General features: G+C 39.2%; 1 protein-coding gene across 6 annotated transcripts in view; it reads left to right on the top strand.

Moving 5' to 3' along the window:
• TLK2 (tousled like kinase 2) overlaps positions 1-17,305 on the top strand; it is a 111,497-nt gene that overhangs the window by 32,609 nt on the left and 61,583 nt on the right. For 3 of the 6 annotated variants that reach the window (XM_015076377.3, XM_053212183.1, XM_053212185.1), the window contains exons 3-7: positions 4,966-5,037; positions 5,233-5,302; positions 6,328-6,371; positions 7,105-7,200; positions 16,618-16,785. In XM_015076377.3, the coding sequence (XP_014931863.2) occupies positions 4,966-5,037; positions 5,233-5,302; positions 6,328-6,371; positions 7,105-7,200; positions 16,618-16,785 (450 nt within the window). The remainder of the gene's footprint in view (positions 1-4,965; positions 5,038-5,232; positions 5,303-6,327; positions 6,372-7,104; positions 7,201-16,617; positions 16,786-17,305) is intronic. The other 3 variants (XM_015076379.3, XM_053212184.1, XM_053212186.1) reach the window with 2 other exon arrangements.

Genomic DNA, 17,305 nt, shown 5'->3' on the forward strand with positions numbered 1-17,305 from the left:
CACTATGAGGCTCTCTGTTGTAGTGTGTTTATTATACTTAAAAAGTAGTGTGTTAAGAATATGGCGAAAGGAATACTTGATACACTCTAGTAAGAATGCAAATTATTTTTGACACTAAGCCTAGTGACAATTGGTTTTTAATAGTTTTATTGAGATATAATTCATATACAGTACAATTTACCCCTTTTAAAATATGCAATCCATTGCTTTTTTTAGTATATTCACAGTTACATACCATTCCGTTCCATTGTATGGAATTTTGTTTATCCATTCATCAATTGGACATTAAATGTCTTTTGTGAATAATGATGCTATACATTTGTGTCCAAATTTTTGTGCATACTCGTTTCTTTTCCTTATATACCTAGGAGTAGCATTCTGGGTCATACAGTAATTATGTTTAATTGTTTGAGGAGCTGCCTGTTTTTGAAAGCAACTGCACCATTTTATGTTCCCACCAGCAATATATTTCTGGTGAGAACATAGTTTCTCCACATTCTTGCCAGCACTTTTTTTTGTAAATCAAGTGTAATTAGCATATAGTGTTATATTAATTTAAGGTGTATAATACAGTGATTCAACAATTCTGTGCATATCTCAGTGCTCATTGCCAGCACTTTCTTACTTTTTTTTTTTTTTTAATGTTTACTTATTTTTGAGAGAGAGAGAGCAAGTGAGCTGGAGAGGGGCAGAGAGAGGGAGGGAGACACAGAATCCAAAGCAGACTCCAGGCTCTGAGCTGTCAGCACAGAGCCCGACATGGGGCTTGAACTCATGAACCTTGAGATCATGACCTGAGCTGAAGTCGGATGCTTAACTCACTGAGCCACCCAGGCACCCCCCTTACTTCTTTTTTAGTCTAGCCATTCTAGTAGGTCTGAAATGGTGTCTCATTTTGGTTATGATTTGTATTTCCCGTGAGCTAATGGTGTTGAGCTTCTTTTCATGTGTTTATTGACCATTTGTATATAGTCTTTGGAGAAATGTCTGTTCAGATCTTTTGCCCCTTTTTAAATTGTTTTTGCTCTGAAGTCAGCTGTTAATCTTATTGGGATTCCCTTGTAAGTGATGCATTATATTTCTGCTTTTTAAGACTTTCTCCTGAGGGGGTTCCTGGGTGGCGTAGTAGGTGAGCGGTCTGACTCTTGATTCCGGTTCAGGTGATTGATTGTGGGGTTGTTAATGGGGTCTAGCCCTGCTTGGGATTCTTTTGCTCCCTCTCTCAACGCCTCTACCCCACTCACACGCATGATCTCTGTCTCTGTCTCAAAAATAAATAAACTTTAAAAAAAAAAAAGAGGGGGCGCCTGGGTGGCTCAGTCAGTTAAGCATCTGGCTTCACCTCAGGTCATTATCTCACTGCTTGTGAGGTCGAGCCCTGTGTTGACCGCTCAGAGCCTGGATCCTGCCTCAGATTCTGTCTCCCTCTCTCTGCCCCTCCCCTGCTCACACTCTGTCTCTCTCTCTCTCCCTCTCAAAAATAAACAAACATCAAAAAAAAGGGGGGGGTGTGCCTGGGTGGCCCCGTTGGTTAAACGTCCAACTCTTGATTTTGGCTCACACTTGGTGGGTTCGAGCCCCGAGTCAGACTCTGCACTGACAGCATGGAACCTGCTTGGGATTCTCTGTTTCCCTCTCTCTCTGCCCCACATGCGCATGTTCTCTCCCTCTCTCTCACTGTCTAAAATAGATAAATGAACTTTAATTAATTTCTTTATTTTTAAGATTTTTGTCTTTGTCTTTTTTCTTTCCTTTTTTTTTTTTTTTTAAGAGAGACAGAGGTAGCATGAGCAGGGGAGGGAGAGGGAGAGGGGGAGAGAGAGAGAGAGAGAGATAGAGAGAGAGAGAGAGAATATCCCAAGCAGGCACTGCCTGCTCGAACCTGCAAAGCCATGAGATAGATCATGACCTGAGCTGAAACCAAGAGTTGGATGCTTAACTGACTGAACCACACAGGCTCTCCAAATAAATAAACTATAAAAAATTTTTCTTTCAGAAGATTTTCTCCTGTCTTTGCCTTTGAGCATTTTTCCTATGATGTGCCTGTTTGTGGGTCTCTTTGTGTTTATCATGCTTGGAATTCATTAAGCTTCTTGGATGAATAAGTTGTTGCTTTTCAGTAAATTTGAGAAATTTTCAGCCATTATTTCTTTGGATATGTTTTTCTGCTTTTCTGCTCACCTCTCTCTCTCTCTCTTTCTCTCTCTCACCTCAATTATGTGCATTGTGGCATACTTAACATTTTCCCACGTTTCTCTGAAGCTGTTTATTTTTCTTCTATTTTCTCTCTGGTTTTCAGCTTGCATAATTTCTATTGATCTATCTTCACATTTGCTAATGATTTCTTCTGTCACTTAATTTCTACTCTTGAGCCTCTCTAGTGCATTTTTTTATTTCCATTATTGTGGTTTTCAGCTCCATAATTCCCCTTTTTTAAAAAATATATATTTCTTTGTTTCTATTGATATTCGCTGTTTAATACAACATTGTCACTCACACTTTTTAATTGTGGTTTCCTTTGGCTCTGTGAACATACTTATATGGCTGTTCTGAATATTTTTCTGTTAAATCCAATATCTAGTCACTCTCACAGGTAGTTTCTTTAGTCTGCCATTTTTTCGTCCTGGTATATGGGTCATATTTTTGTATTTGCATGCCTCATGATTTTTTGTTGGAAACTGGTCATTTTAGATGACGTATTGTACCAACTCTGGGTACTGAGTTCTCATCCCAGTCTTGAACTTGTTATTGTTTTGTTTTTAAAGAGAAGCTCTTACTTTTTTTTTTTTAAGTTTATTTATTTTTGACAGAGAAGACAGAGAATGAGTGGGGGAGAGGCAGGGAGAGAGGGAGACAGAGGCTCCAAGTAGGCTCATGCTGACAGCAGAGAGCCCAGTGCGAGGCTTGAACTCACGAACCATGAGATCATGACCTGAGCTGAAGTCATGCTTAACTGACTGACCCACCCAGGTGCCCTGATGGACTTATTATTGTTGTTTGCTTGTTTATTTGTTTAGTGACTGGCTAGATTATTTTAGTGACGTCTTTTCTATCCACTGTTCATCCAGTGTCAAGCCTCTGGTGGTGACTTTGGGGAGACACAGCTTTAAGTATGCCTACAGTCACCCTGGGATGACTGGTACTAATAGAGCTTTCGTTCCCTGACCAACCCAGCTGTTAAAACTCCACTAATTGCCCGGATTGCTCTCTTGTTTTCAACAGTGCCCTGAGGCTTAAATTCCTCTACAAACTAATCAGATCAAATTGGGGCTCCTTGGAAGGAAGAGTTTCTGAGGTCAGTGTTTGCTGTTTGTTCTGACCCCAGGAGGACTTCTCCCAGGTGTCTTATTCCCTGGTTCTCTTCTGCAAACTAGCTGGCCTACAGTCTAAGCCGTATCTTCATTTCACCCACAGATCTTCTGTTTGCCTTTCTTTTACCACAGCTTCCACTGTTCTTGAGAATACTCTTAGGCTTAAACTCGTCCATGGGAATGAAGTCAAGTCTTTTGGGAAGAGATTTGGTACTAAGTGTTCCTGCCTTTCTCCTGAGGCAGAGTATTTGAGTCAGGTTCCTGGAGTTGGGGATGGGGATGATGGCAGTCTTTTCTGTGAGTGACATTCTGGATCTGGGAGCTGAGTGCTGGAGCGGGTGGAGGATGGGAGTCAGGTGGGAAGGAAGCGCATGCAGCAGCCTATCCAGATGTGGAGCCACCATCATCTCATGAGCTGGACGGAAGAGCTCTTGGGGTCCCACTATTCTCAGTGTGCCACGCCTGAGGTATAGCTTCTGTTCTGCAAGTGGGGGTTGCACACGGGGGAGCCCCTGCTTTTGATGTACTTGCCTGGGACTTAGTGTCAGCAGCAGGGGCCTGGGGACAGTCCAGCTCCTTAGAGAAGAAAGCTCTTGGACTGAGAGCTGGGGGAAGAAGGAGCCATGTGTTCTTGGCCACTGCAAGAACGGGAACATTGCTGACATGGGAGAGGGGAGGAGTGGGAGTGGTCTGGGTTCAAATTCCTCAGACTTTGACCTTTCAGCCTAAATTTTCATAGATTTTTATTGAATGATGATTTTCTTCATTTACTGTTTCCCCTTAGGGACTATTTCCAGAGGCTTTGAATGATGGTGTTTTTTTTGTTTGTTTGTTTATTTTTTTAAATAATTTTCACCAGTTTCACTGAGGAGCGGGCCAGCAGAGCCCCTCATGCCATTAGGGTGGAAGTCAGTCTCTTGTAACTTTGGTTTTTGAGCTAGTGGTCATGCCTCCTTAAAGCCTGACTCAGAAAAGCAGTTCCTTCATATTCTAGTCTCTGACCATTCTTTGTAAGAAACTCTTAACATCCTCCTTAACATATCAACTTTCAGATGATGCCTGTATGATACAGAAGGGCAAGAGAATGGATTTCCCCTGCTTATTTTCCTTAAAAAATGAATTCACTGTGTGCAGAAGTACTCTAGAAGGGAAAATTTGCACATGATTACAGAGTTGGTATTTTTAAGTGTTTGTTTATTTTTGAGAGAGAGCACGAGCGAGAAAGGGTGAACAGGAATGGGGGAGGGGCAGAGAGAGAGGGAGAGAGAGAATCCCAAGCAGGCTCTGAGCTGTTAGTGCACAGCCCCTCGCAGGGCTCAGACTCCTGAACTGTGATCATGACCTGAGTCAAATCAAGAGTCGGACACTTAAAGATTTTATTTTTAAGCAATCCCTACGCCCTACATCATGGGGCTTAAACCTACAACCCCAGGATCAAGAGTTGCGTGGTTTACCGACTGAGCCTAGAGAATTTTAATGTGAGGGCACCATCGTATAGTTGATGGAGTTCTTTTCAAGTTGGCTTTTACGGGTACTGTAGTTAATTCTTGACTTCTTTGACTTCAGACATCAAAATTGGCAGGCTTCTTCAGTGTCGCTGTCATCTCAAATTAGTTTCTTTTGATTCCTTTTTTTTTTTTTCCTCTCTTTCCAGGGGCCACTCAATAGTGAGTCTTCCAATCAGAGCTTGTGCAGCGTGGGGTCCTTGAGTGATAAAGAAGTAGAGGTAAGAGGCCACATTCACTATGAGACTACACATTCCCACACCCTCAGTCTGGGTTGAAAGGTAGCACTGCATAACTCCAGGACTCTGATTTAGGACTTGCCTTCTGTCTTCTTATAAGTTTGATATTTTGTACCTACTCTCATAATGTGAAAAAGTTAACAAAATGCTAATTGTGATGTATATGGTATTTAACAGACTCCTGAGAAAAAACAGAATGACCAGCGAAACCGGAAAAGAAAAGCTGAACCATATGAAACTAGCCAAGGTATTAATAATTTCATACCAATAAAAATACTAAATTCTTGGAATTTAAATACTTAGAATTTCCAACTCACACGAAATAATTAGTTCCTACACAGGGATTCCTAACAAAGGAGATTTGTGTACCTTAAGGGAATATCAGGCTGTTTATTATAGACTCGCCATTTGATACACACTTGCCAAAAGTGTCAGTTCTTTGGGGACCCTTGTTTTCCCTGTTGTAAGTTAACGATCTTCTCACCACAGGTTTTTCTTCAGACTAAGCTTGTATTATACAGAAAAGAGGTTACATTGGTGTTGTAACTATGTCTTGCATTAGCTCAGTGATTTGTTAATAATTGGTAGCCAGAAATGGTTTCATTTACATGGCTGTCCTTTGTACCTGCTCTCCTGTGGCAATTCAGTTGAGCATTGGCACCCAGTGGGCTAAATCTATAAATATGATGGGTTATGATGCCAAATATCTTTGTGTAATTAAAGAGGGAATAAATGGTTTGCTTCGTCACCTCCACCCCCTCTAAGGAATGGAAGTCACAGTCTTTTTTGCATTTTTCTTATTTTTTTATCTACAAATTATGTTTTACTTTTGGGCAGGGGGCAGAAAATTGTCCCAAAGCGACATGGTCACATAAAGTTTTTTGTGGCCTAGCATAAAACCCTTTAGTCCTGATGAGTTTGTTTTGAATTTTTTGTTCTCTTGATTGAGGGCATGGACTGTACATTTGTTTTATTTTGATTCATAGCTGTGGCCTAGGTTTTCTTACCATATTATAAAAGAAAGATTAGCAAATCTTAAAGGAAAGCAAGCTGAGAAAAAGTCTTCCTTTCACTGCTTATTAAGGCTTTTATTGGATGGAGGAAACTGTCTCTGTTCTTAGGATACAGGTAATTTGGCTTATTTGTTAAAAGTAAAGCCAGTACTTGAATTGATGATGACATACGCAGTTAGTGAATGCATAGTACGTTTTAGTGAATGATGGTTTACGTATGTTGTTGGAAAAACTATACTTACTTTGGTTTCATTTTCAGGGAAAGGCACTCCTAGGGGACATAAGATTAGTGATTACTTTGAGGTAAGTTAAATTTTTGGAAAAAAAGTTTATAGTGATTTTTTAAAAATCTGAATCCTTGCCTTCATTTAAGGCTTTAGAAAGCAGTGTTTTGCCTTTACTGTGCTCTCCTCCCCTTCCTCCCCGTCTTCATCAATCTGATGTTGGCCCATCTCTCTCTGTTAAGAGGAAACTGCTGCTGACTTCCTAAATTTAAATTTGTTTATGATGTGTCTTGTCTGTGATGATATAAAAATTCACAAATGAGGTGATGTTTCTCTTGGCCAGACTAGGTTTCGGGTCTTGCAAAGATTGAAATGGAGTGACTTGGACTCTTCTTTTGTCCTCTTCCCTTTAGTTCGGTGGGACACATAGCAAGCTCACTGACCCATCGTTAGTGGTTCCTAAAGAAGACACTAACATCCACTGTACCACTGTATTCCTGCTTCGGGTTATTTTGAGACTAGAAGGGAAAACATTCTTCTCTGATGTCCTTTCAAAACCATGTGTACCTTCAGCTTTCAGCCACGTTTTCTTTATATCTTTTTGGTACATTTCTGCTGGAGCTCCTTCTTAAAATCTCACTGAAAAGCTAGCCAAAATTTGACTTACATGGTATTTTTCTCTTTAGCATGAGATGTATTGACTTAAAGGGGCCATATAATTAAGACCTGTTTGTGTGTTAATCTTTTACTCTCCTTATCTGAAGCACAGTACTATTTTGAATTATTCATATCCGTTTTTCCCTGTTGGCCAGTTTGCTGGGGGAAGCGGGCCAGGAACCAGCCCTGGCAGAAGTGTTCCGCCAGTTGCACGATCCTCACCGCAACATTCCTTATCCAATCCCTTACCGGTAAGCATTCACCTGGAGAAATTTGACACCTGTTGTAGGAGGCGAGAACCCAGGATCACTCCAGCAGTTTCTCTTCCGTTAACTACCCAGGGGAATGAGGCACTGAGGAGAAACATTCAGTGCTACCTGTGAGTCACTGAGACTCAAGTCTGTCTCCGTAAATTTATGTTGCACAAGAGCTACCCCTGTTTCTCAGTATAGTAAGTTACCTCTAAGCCTACAGCTCAGTTCTGTCAAGGAAATTATTTCCAGTTTAAACGTAAACTTTGTATCCTTGCCAAACTTAAATATAAGTTGGGCATTTGATTTATTTTCAAGGCTTTCTCAGTGATGTGGTAGAGAAACTCATGTTACTCAAATTTGAGATGGGTTTGTTACCTTCCCTTTTTTTTTTTAAATAAGATTTTTATTTTTAAATAATCTCTACACCCAGTGTGGGGCTCGAACTCACAACCCCTGAGATCAAGAGTTGCAGGCTTCACCGACCGAGCCAGCCAAGCCCATCTGTTTCCTTCCTTCAAGTGAGAACTGAAGATCTTAAGACCATTATAGCCAGATTAGTGGTTCTCAACGTGGGGTAGTTTTGCCTCTCAGGGAACATTTGGCACTGTTGGAGTAATTTTTGATCACAACTGGAGGGTGGGAGGAGGGAGCTGTAGGCATCTAGTAGGCAGAGGCCAGATGCTAGTAAACATCCTACAAAGTACAGAATAGGCCCTCATAGTAAAGAGTTTATTGCTCCAATTGTCACTGGTGCCGAGATTGAGACTCCTGAGCTAGCTACCTAATAGGGGATTTTGTGTTAATTTACTTGAGTGCCTTTGGATAATTTGTTGATACCATACAAGATCTTTGTACTCAGGAGTGTGTTCTGTCTGCTGATGCCTCAGGTATTGCTTTGGGATTTGGGGGAAGAGGGATCTCCCTATGTTCAGTTTTTGTGCTAGGTCTGTTTTTAGGAAAGCTGTTTGACTCTGCTACCTTAGCAGAGTTGGGTAATACTGATCTTCTCCTAAGTGATTTAGTCTTCTGTGTTAAAGTGTTTAGAATGCATTTCTTTTCCTCTTCTATCTCGTAAAGACATGCGTTCATTAAGGTGACCGCAGTTATTAAAGCACTTGGTAAACTGTATCCAACTTGAAAATTTGGCTATTATCTTGTCATCCTTGCTATATTTAAAAATGTTAGAAATGTAAAGGGGTGCCTGGATGGTTCAACTGGAAGTGTCCTCCTCTTGATCTCAGCTCAGGTCACGATCTCACGGTACATGAGATCAAGTGCCACATCAGGGTCTATGATGACAGCATGGAACCTACTTGAGATTCTCTCTCTCTCTCTGTCTCTGTCTCTCTTGTCTGTCTCTCCCTTTCCCTCTCCCTCTCTCTCCCTTCCTCCCCCCCCCCCCCGCACTCCTGCACGTGCATGTGAGCTCTCTCTCTCAAAATAAACATTTTAAAAAAAGTTAGAAATGTTTGATGTGTAGATCTATTTGGTTAGGTTGAGGGTTTTCAGGTAGCTGTTGAGGAGGCTTGTGTCTATTTTTCTTAACATTTATTTATATGTTCATTAAAGTTTTTTTTTAGAATTTGTAAAGTAATCTCTATACCCAACGTGGGGCTCAGATTCACAACCCCAAGATCAAGAGGTGCATGCTCCACTGCCTGAGCCGGCAGGGCGCCCCTATTTTTAATTTTTAAACCAATTAAAGTGCTTAAAGTATTCCAACACAAGAAAGAAATATTACCAGCCTCCCTCCCCAAACCCCCTTATGCTCCCTGCCAGTTATTAGCCCCCTCCCTGTCGTTGGGAATAGCCACTGTCCTGATTTCTAACAGCAGAGATGTTTTTTTCTTTCTGTTTTTGTATTTTGTATGAAAGAAATCATACAATGTACACTCTTATGTCTGTCTTCTTTTGTTCAACATTACTTCTGTGAGATGAATCCATATTGTTGTGTGTTTTGTTGTAGATCACTCATTGTCACTGGTGTGTGGTATGATTTTAATATTTTTATTTACTAACATTTTAATTAAAAAAATTTCTTTAAGTTTATTTATTTTGAGAGAGAGTGTGAGCAAGCAAGCAGGGCAGGGGCAGAGAGAGAGGGAGGGAGAATCCTAAGCAGGTTCCATGCTGTCAGCACAGAGCCCATCATGGGGCTCAAACTCATGAACTGTGAGATCATGACCTAAGTTGAAATCAGGAGTTGGACGTTCAACCAACTGAGCCAACCAGGCGCTCCTGTATTTTAATTTTTAACTATTTGGTTAATCTGTTGCACATCTTCTTCCACTAGAATGTTAATCTCATGAGACCAGGGACTTTGCTTTGTAGTTGATTGCTGTTTCTGTCTCTCAGTCTTATTACCTAACGGTATAATTATTATTACTGTTTTTTTGACTTGACGTGAAGAGATAATATCTTGTTCAGTTTTTGGTCTTTAACACCCAAAATCATGCTTGACACACATAGCAGATGCTCAGAGTTGTTGAAAAGAAGAATCGAGGGGTGCCTGGGTGGCTCAGTTCGTTAAGTGTCCAACTTCGGCTCAGGTCATGATCTCGCGGTCCGTGGGTTCGAGCCCCGCGTCAGGCTCTGTGCTGACAGCTCAGAGCCTGGAGCCTGTTTCAGATTCTGTGTCTCCCTCTTTTCTGACCCTCCCCAGTTCATGCTCTCTCTCTCTCTCTGTCTCAAAAATAAATAAACGTTAAAAGAAAAAAATTAAAAAAAAAAAAAAGAAAAGAAGAATTGATGGATAAAGAATTATTTTAGTTTTTTCCCCCCCAAGTATTTTTTTGTATTTATTTTATTTTATTTTTTATTTTTAAAATTTTACATCCAAATTAGTTAGCATATAGTGCAACGATTTCAGGAGTAGATTCCTTAGTGCCCCTTACCCATTTAGCCCATCCCCCCTCCCATTAAACCCTCAGATTGTTCTCCATATTTATGAGTCTCTTCTATTTTGTCCCCCTCCCTGTTTTTATATTCTTTTTGTTTCCCTTCCCTTATGTTCATCTGTTTTGTCTCTTAAAGTCCTCACATGAGTGAAGTCATATGATTTTTTTCTTTCTCTGACTGACTAATCTCACTTAGCATAATACCCTCCAGTTGCATCCATGTAGTTGCAAATGGCAGGGTTTCATTCTTTTTGATGCTCCATTGTGTGTGTGTGTGTGTGTGTGTGTGTGTGTGTGTGTGTGTGTGTATATCTTCTTTATCCATTCATCCATCGATGGACATTTGGGCTCTTTCCATACTTTGGTTATTGTTGATAGTGCTGCTGTAAACATGGGGGTGCATGTGCCCCTTCGAAATAGCACACCTGTATTCCGTGGATCTATGCCTAGTAGTGCAATTGCTGGGTGGTAGGGTAGTTCTATTTTTAGTTTTTTGAGGAACCTCCATACCGTTTTCCAGAGTGGCTACACCAGCTTGCATTCCCAGGTTCTTTTGTATTTTTTGTTGAAAACAAAGAAGTACCTAAAACATGAGGCTTTTAATGCAGGAGTTTGGTAAAAACTACAACTCATAGCTGGCAAACTAAGAATGATTTTTAGATTTTTAAAGAGTTGTGGAGACAGAAGAATATATCACAGAGATGTTATATGGCCTGTAAAGCCTAAAATATTTGTGTGGCCCTTCACAAAAAGGAAATCCATATAAAGTTAACTCCATATAATCATTCCTTAGGTCAAGAAGTAAAATATTTCCAGCACCCTGGAAACCTGTGTGCTCTTCTCTGATTACAACGCTCTCTACCCTGGAAACAACCACTGTTCTAACTTTCGTGATTATAATGTGCTCTTCCTTACAGTTCGACCATGTGTGTATCCCTAAACAATATAGTTTTGTTCTGTCATTAAGTCAGTTTTGTTAATCATGGCGTTTAATCATAGTTTTAAAATTTTCTGTATTCTGATTTTTGGTTGTTTGTCCTGGCAGTTACCAAGAGAGGTGTATTTATTATCTCTCATGATTGTGCGAGTTGTTTCTTCATGTATTTATAGTTTTGCTTTGTGTATTATTAAGTGACCCTTCATCTCTTATGATACTTTTTGCTCTAAATGCATTTTATCCAATATTTAATGTATCCAAACCATTATATGGTATAGATATTTCCATTTTTATACTACCAGCTTTTCATTATGTTTTCAGTATACCTGACACATAAATAGTTGAATTTTTCTTTATTCTGTTTAAAGTATTTTTTTAACATTAGCTTTTATTTTATTTTATTTTATTTATTTTTAACATTTATTTATTTTTGAGAGACAGAGAGAGGCAGAGCATGAGTGGGGGGAGGGCGGGGGAGAGATACCGAATCTGAAGCAGGCTCCAGGCTCTGAGCTGTTTGTTAGCACAGAGCCCAGTGCGGGGCTCGAACTCGTGAACTGCGAGACCATGACCTGAGTTGAAGTCAGGTGCTCAACCAACTGAGCCACCCAGGCGCCCCTTTAGCATTTATTTGCCATCTTTTAATGTGTTTTCTATTCATGCTGCATATTCTCTTTTCTTTCATTTCTTGCTTTATTTGGGTTGTTGTTTTTTTGGGGGGGCAGGTTAATCATTGTGTATTCTCATTCTCCACTAGAAGCTAGGTCCTGTTCGGTGTTTCTCATAGAAATTACCACACATATCTTCAGTGTGCCAAAGTTTGATGTTAATAGTATCTTTATCCTCCTCCGAAATAAACAGTGACCTCAGAACATTAACTCCATTTACGTGCTACTAAGTTGGTGGTGGTGGTGGTGTATGTTTGTATTTTGCTTTTGTTTGTTTTTTTTTAGCCTCATACAACATTATTAGTTTATATTGTCACTGTTCATCTATTTTACTGTCAGTGTTCATTTACCTCTTTCTTTGTACTTCTTTTTTGCATCTTACGTCTTCTACCTAGGGTCCCTTTCCTTCTACCTGAAGTACTCCTTTAGTATTCTTTTATAGGTATCTGCTGAGGAGTTAATTGTCTAGGTTTTGTTTGCTTAAAGTACTTAATTTTGCTTTTATTCTTGAAAGATACTTTTGCTGTGTATATTTTTACATTGGCATTTTTTTTCTCTTAACAGCTGAATGTATTACTACCATCTTTTGACTCCCATTGTTACTACTGAGAAAACAACTTTCATATATCTCTCATTTCTTTGAAATTATCTGCTCTTGTTTTCCCCTGGCTGCTTTAAAAATCTTCCATCTGTGGTGGTCTGCAGTTTCACTATGATGCATCCCTTTATTTCTCTTGTTTGTAATGTGTTAGGGTTTTTTGTTGGGTCTTGTACCAGTTCTGGATAATTATTAGCCATTGTCTCTTCAGATATTGTCTCTGCCCTGCTCTCTTTTTCTTTTTCCTATGAAATTCCAATTAATTGTGTGTCACACCATCTCACCTTATCACTTTGCCTTTTGACTTTTTTCTACTTTCTCTTAGTCTCCATTTGCTCCACTCTGGATAGTTTCTTGCCTTTCTGGTCCCAGATTCTCTTGTTTTGTTGCATCTAATTTGCTGTTAACCTCACTGAATTATTATTACTTTTTTTTAATGTTTATTTATTTTTGAGAGAAAGAGCGCAAGCAGGGAAGGGGCAGAGAGAGGGGGACAGAGGATCTGAGGATCTGAAATGAGCTCTGTGCTGACGGCAGTGAGCCTGATGTGGGGCTTGAACTTGCAAACGTTGAGATCACGACCTGAGCCGAAGTTGGACACTCAATCGACTGAGCCACCCAGGCTGTCCAACTGCACTGAATTGTTAATTTTTGTTATTGTGTTCCCTGCTGATATTTTCAAGTTTGTCTTTTATTTATTTATTTAGTAGAGTATTTATAATCTGTATTTGATAATTCTGGCATTTGATGTGTTATGAATCTATTTGTTGTCTGTTGTTTTTCCTAGCTGTTGCTCAGGGCTTTATTTCTTTTACGCTTCTTTGGTTTTTTGACTGTGTGCCGCTCATTTTTCCTGAAAAATTATTTGTGAAATTTCTTTGAGATCTAAAAGATGTGTTCCTCCAGGGAGAATTTTTCTTTGCTTCTTCCAAATGCCTAGAGATTTTACCCATCCAGTACTACTTTAAACCGCTGAATTCATGGCTTGCATTTTGTTTGATTGGTTTATTTTGTTTGTTTGTTTCAGCTACCCAGTCGGTATTGATCTGGATTGTGTTAACATTTCTCAGGGGAGCCCCCGCTCCCTGTATTGCCAGGGCAACTTCCTTGTAGTTCTCTGAGGGTGGAGGAAATTTTTCTCCTGGTTTACATTTTCCTTTAGAGTGTAACCCTTTGAAAGTCCTTGAAGCTTGAAGCGCGAAGGGTTTCCTTATTGAACCCCCTGCCCTCAGTGGACTTTGGCCTATGAGGATCCGTTTGGCACCTTGTGCTCTGTAAGCGGGATGGTCAAGATCTGCAGGTACCCTTAGGGCAAATATGACTTGAATGCTTCATTTAAGTGTCTTGCATTCCTAATTTCCCTTAGATTTTTGCCCTGGCAGATCCCTTATTTTATCAACTCTTCAATGCTTTTAACATCTTTTTTTTCCCCATGTTTTGTCCTGTTTCTATAATCATTTTCTAAGGGAAGGTTAGTTCAAACATCCTAGCCTGCTGTATTTCCAGAAATATTCTATAAAATCTTTCAATCCTTGGCAAACATTTATTGAGTACATAACAGAATGATTAATTTTAGTATTGGGGCTTCGGAGATATAGTCTCCCAAGTAGTGCAGATATTGCTGTGAATGGGTATCACAAGCACATTGGAGCCTGAATTTAAACAGTTGCATTTGGTTGGGGTAGGAGTGTTGGCCTTGAGGAGGTGGACTCCGCTTACAGATTAAAAACCTAAATTCTTTTGTTGGGATCATTTTGGTTAGTTTATTTTACTTTTATTTTCTAAAATGAAAATGTTAGTTTTTCCTCATGAAGGGATACATACATGTTATGAAAGTCCAACAATTCAGGTCTCCTCCAGAACTGTTATTAAAGGGTTTACTGGGCATATGTGTGTACATGTATGTTCATATAATAGTTTCCTAATTTCTGTTGTTTTATTTGTTTAACAAGTATCCTGTAAACATTTTTTTTGTCCTCTAAATAGTGCCGTAACAAATGTCCGTGTGTGTGTGTGTGTGTGTGTGTGTGTGTGTTTCGCATTTCTTTTCTTTTGCTTTGGATAAATTTCCAAGCTCTAATTCCCTAGTCAAAGAATATGCTTACTTTAAAATGTCATCACATAATTGCTAGTAGATTATCAGCACTTCGCAGGTCCCAGTTTCCGTGTACCCTCCTAATACTGAAGTTTATCACTGTAATTTTGTCAGAAGAATACCTTGTTTTACCTTGCAATTTTTCATTAGTGATATTAAACATATTTTCATAAGTTTAATGGCCTTTTGGATTTCTCTTTTAATGCTTCTTTAAGTTCTTTGCCTATTTATTTATAAGAGTGTTTGTTTTTTTCTTCCTGATGAGGAGCACATTATTTATTAAGGTTGTTAACTCATTGTCATTTATATGGTAAACATTTTTGCCTATTTATAATTTTATCTTTTAACTTCAGGTTGACTTTTGCCATTCAGGAGTAAAAAAATTTGGAGTCAAATTTGTCACTGTTTTCCTTTATGTCTTACTGGTTTTATGTTATTCTGAGATATACCTGAATGGTTTGTATTTTTAATGTCATGCTTAAAAAGTCCTTCACCACTAGAAACTCATAAAAATACTTGTTTGTATTTCCTTGTAATTTTTATGTATAAGGAAGCAATCTGCTTTTCTACTTTTTTCTGATACCTATACAAATACCCTACCATCTATTTAGTAAATTCCCACTAATCTGAAACACAGTTTAATCACAGATTATATATCCATATTATAGGGGTCTGTTTCTGAGTTTTCTGTCCTGTGCCACTAATTGATCTGTCTGCTCATGTACCGATATTCTACTGATGTGGTCTTGCTGTTTTGTGGTATGTTTTAATAACTAGTCAAGTTTCCCTGCTGTTCTTTATCAAAAGTTGTGTGGCTAATTTTGATTATCTTTCCAAGTGAATCTTAGAATTAATGTGTGAAATTCCACCAAATCAACTCCCAAAAGAGAGCAAGAGTGACACTGTGATCACTGCACCACTACAGCACTCTCTCGTAGCAGGAGAGAGAGAGAAAAAAGAAAAACAAAAGTAAATAAAAAGCCACATGCGTTGGCTTTTAAAGAAATTTGACATTTATAAAATTTGAATGCAGGCCCATGGTATTACCATGTAGATCATCTTTTACATCTGCCAGTGAATCTAGTTTTTCTTATATGTAATCTCCATATTTCTTAAGTTTATTTCTAAACTTATTTCTCTCGTATAGATTTTTTGAAATTTTGAATCTGCTTTTTCTTCCATTATATATTCTGCTAATAATCAATTATTGGTATGTGGGGAAGCTGTTGTTTTTTGTATATTTATTTTATATTCGACCATCTTACCAAGCTCTTATTTGTTGTTTTTCAGTTGATTTGCTTAGTTTCCTTTGTGAATAGTTATATCATCCAAAAATGACACTTTTTAATCTTTAATATTTCCCCTTGTTTATACCTCATTCCCCCCCTTATCACATTGCTAAACCTTCTGTAATAATGTTGAATGATTGTGATATTAATGTGTTAACCCCTTTCTAGTTTTCTTAACTTTATTGAGTGTGTCTTTGGTATGGCACCATTAATTTATGTTCATCTCTGAAAAAAAATACTGTGTTGTATTAAAGACGGATACTCCCAGTGTTTTTTGTTTTTGTTTTTAAGAGTTGCCCAAAAATGTGCAAATCCTCTTTTGGCGTCTAAAGGGAAGAATCTTGATATCTCCGCTCCCCAATACTAATGTAATGAATTATATCGGTATATTTGCTAATAATGAACCATCCTTACATTTCTGGAATAAACCATACATAATTGTGTTATATCATTCTTTTAGTGTTCTGTGGAAATTGTGTTGCTTGTATTTATTTTCGATTTTTGCATATAAGTATAGCATGGTAAGGATAGAATTGAGAGTGAAATAAGCTTCCTGTAAATTAGGGGACAAATGTCTTCATCCTCATTTACCTACAGGATAGAAATAACATTTCCTTTGTAGGTTTGAAGGTATTGTGAAGTCGATTTGTTGAACTCTGCAAAGTAAACTGCAATTTCAGTTTTAGAAATACGGAACAATTAAAATTGTAAAATACAATTAATTTTACAGAATTCAAGTGAGATACTATCCCAGATTTACAGATAAGTTATAATCCAGCGACACTGTGATTATGCTGTCCATATTTGTTTTCAGAGAAGGTGTTTTTCAAAAATTACTCTTCTACGCGCTGTGTTTTAATCCATTATGTGTTTTGGCAGTTTCTGGCTGCTTTCTCATGTAATCCGTGGGGTTTCTTTGATGTTTTGCAGCGGCGGGTAGAGCAGCCCCTCTATGGCTTAGATGGCAGCGCTGCAAAGGAGGTGTCGGAGGAGCAGTCCGCTCTGCCAACCCTCATGTCGGTGATGCTGGCGAAGCCTCGGCTTGATACGGAGCAGCTGGCGCAGAGGGGAGCTGGCCTCTGCTTCACCTTTGTGTCAGTGAGTACCAAGGCTGACCTGATGCAGATCCGTGTTGCCCTCGAGCTCCTTGATGGAGTTTGAGGAATTATGTTCGTGAAGAGATGATGCCGTTACTAACTGTGTGCCTTCTAAAGGTAGCGTGGTTTTCTTCAGTGTCCCTTGGTTCCAGGGGGTGAGAGGGACTACTTTGTTAAAGTCTGGGCACACCGTGGGAAAGAAAGTACAGTTTTAGGTTGACAAAGAAGTGAAGAAGATACAGATCAAATTCCGTTACAGCCAAAGTACTTGACTAATTAAAGTCACCAAACTCCAGGCGTCACTTATTTGAAGCAGCGTGTAGGTCAGAAAATGTTAGCAGGTAGGCGGGCATTCTGTAGTGTGTGTGCCAGTCTGTCTCCCCTCCGTGGTACTGGCGTGACCTGTACGCTTGCCTCCTCTCACCTCTTCACAGCGTTGGGACAGATACTTTTTCCAGGAGTATTTGGCTACCTGTTTGCTGTTCTCAGCTTGCTTCTTTCTCTCTCCTTGGAGAACAAGT

Source organism: Acinonyx jubatus, chromosome E1 (assembly GCF_027475565.1).
Source record: "Acinonyx jubatus isolate Ajub_Pintada_27869175 chromosome E1, VMU_Ajub_asm_v1.0, whole genome shotgun sequence".
Taxonomy (NCBI): Eukaryota; Metazoa; Chordata; class Mammalia; order Carnivora; family Felidae; genus Acinonyx; species Acinonyx jubatus.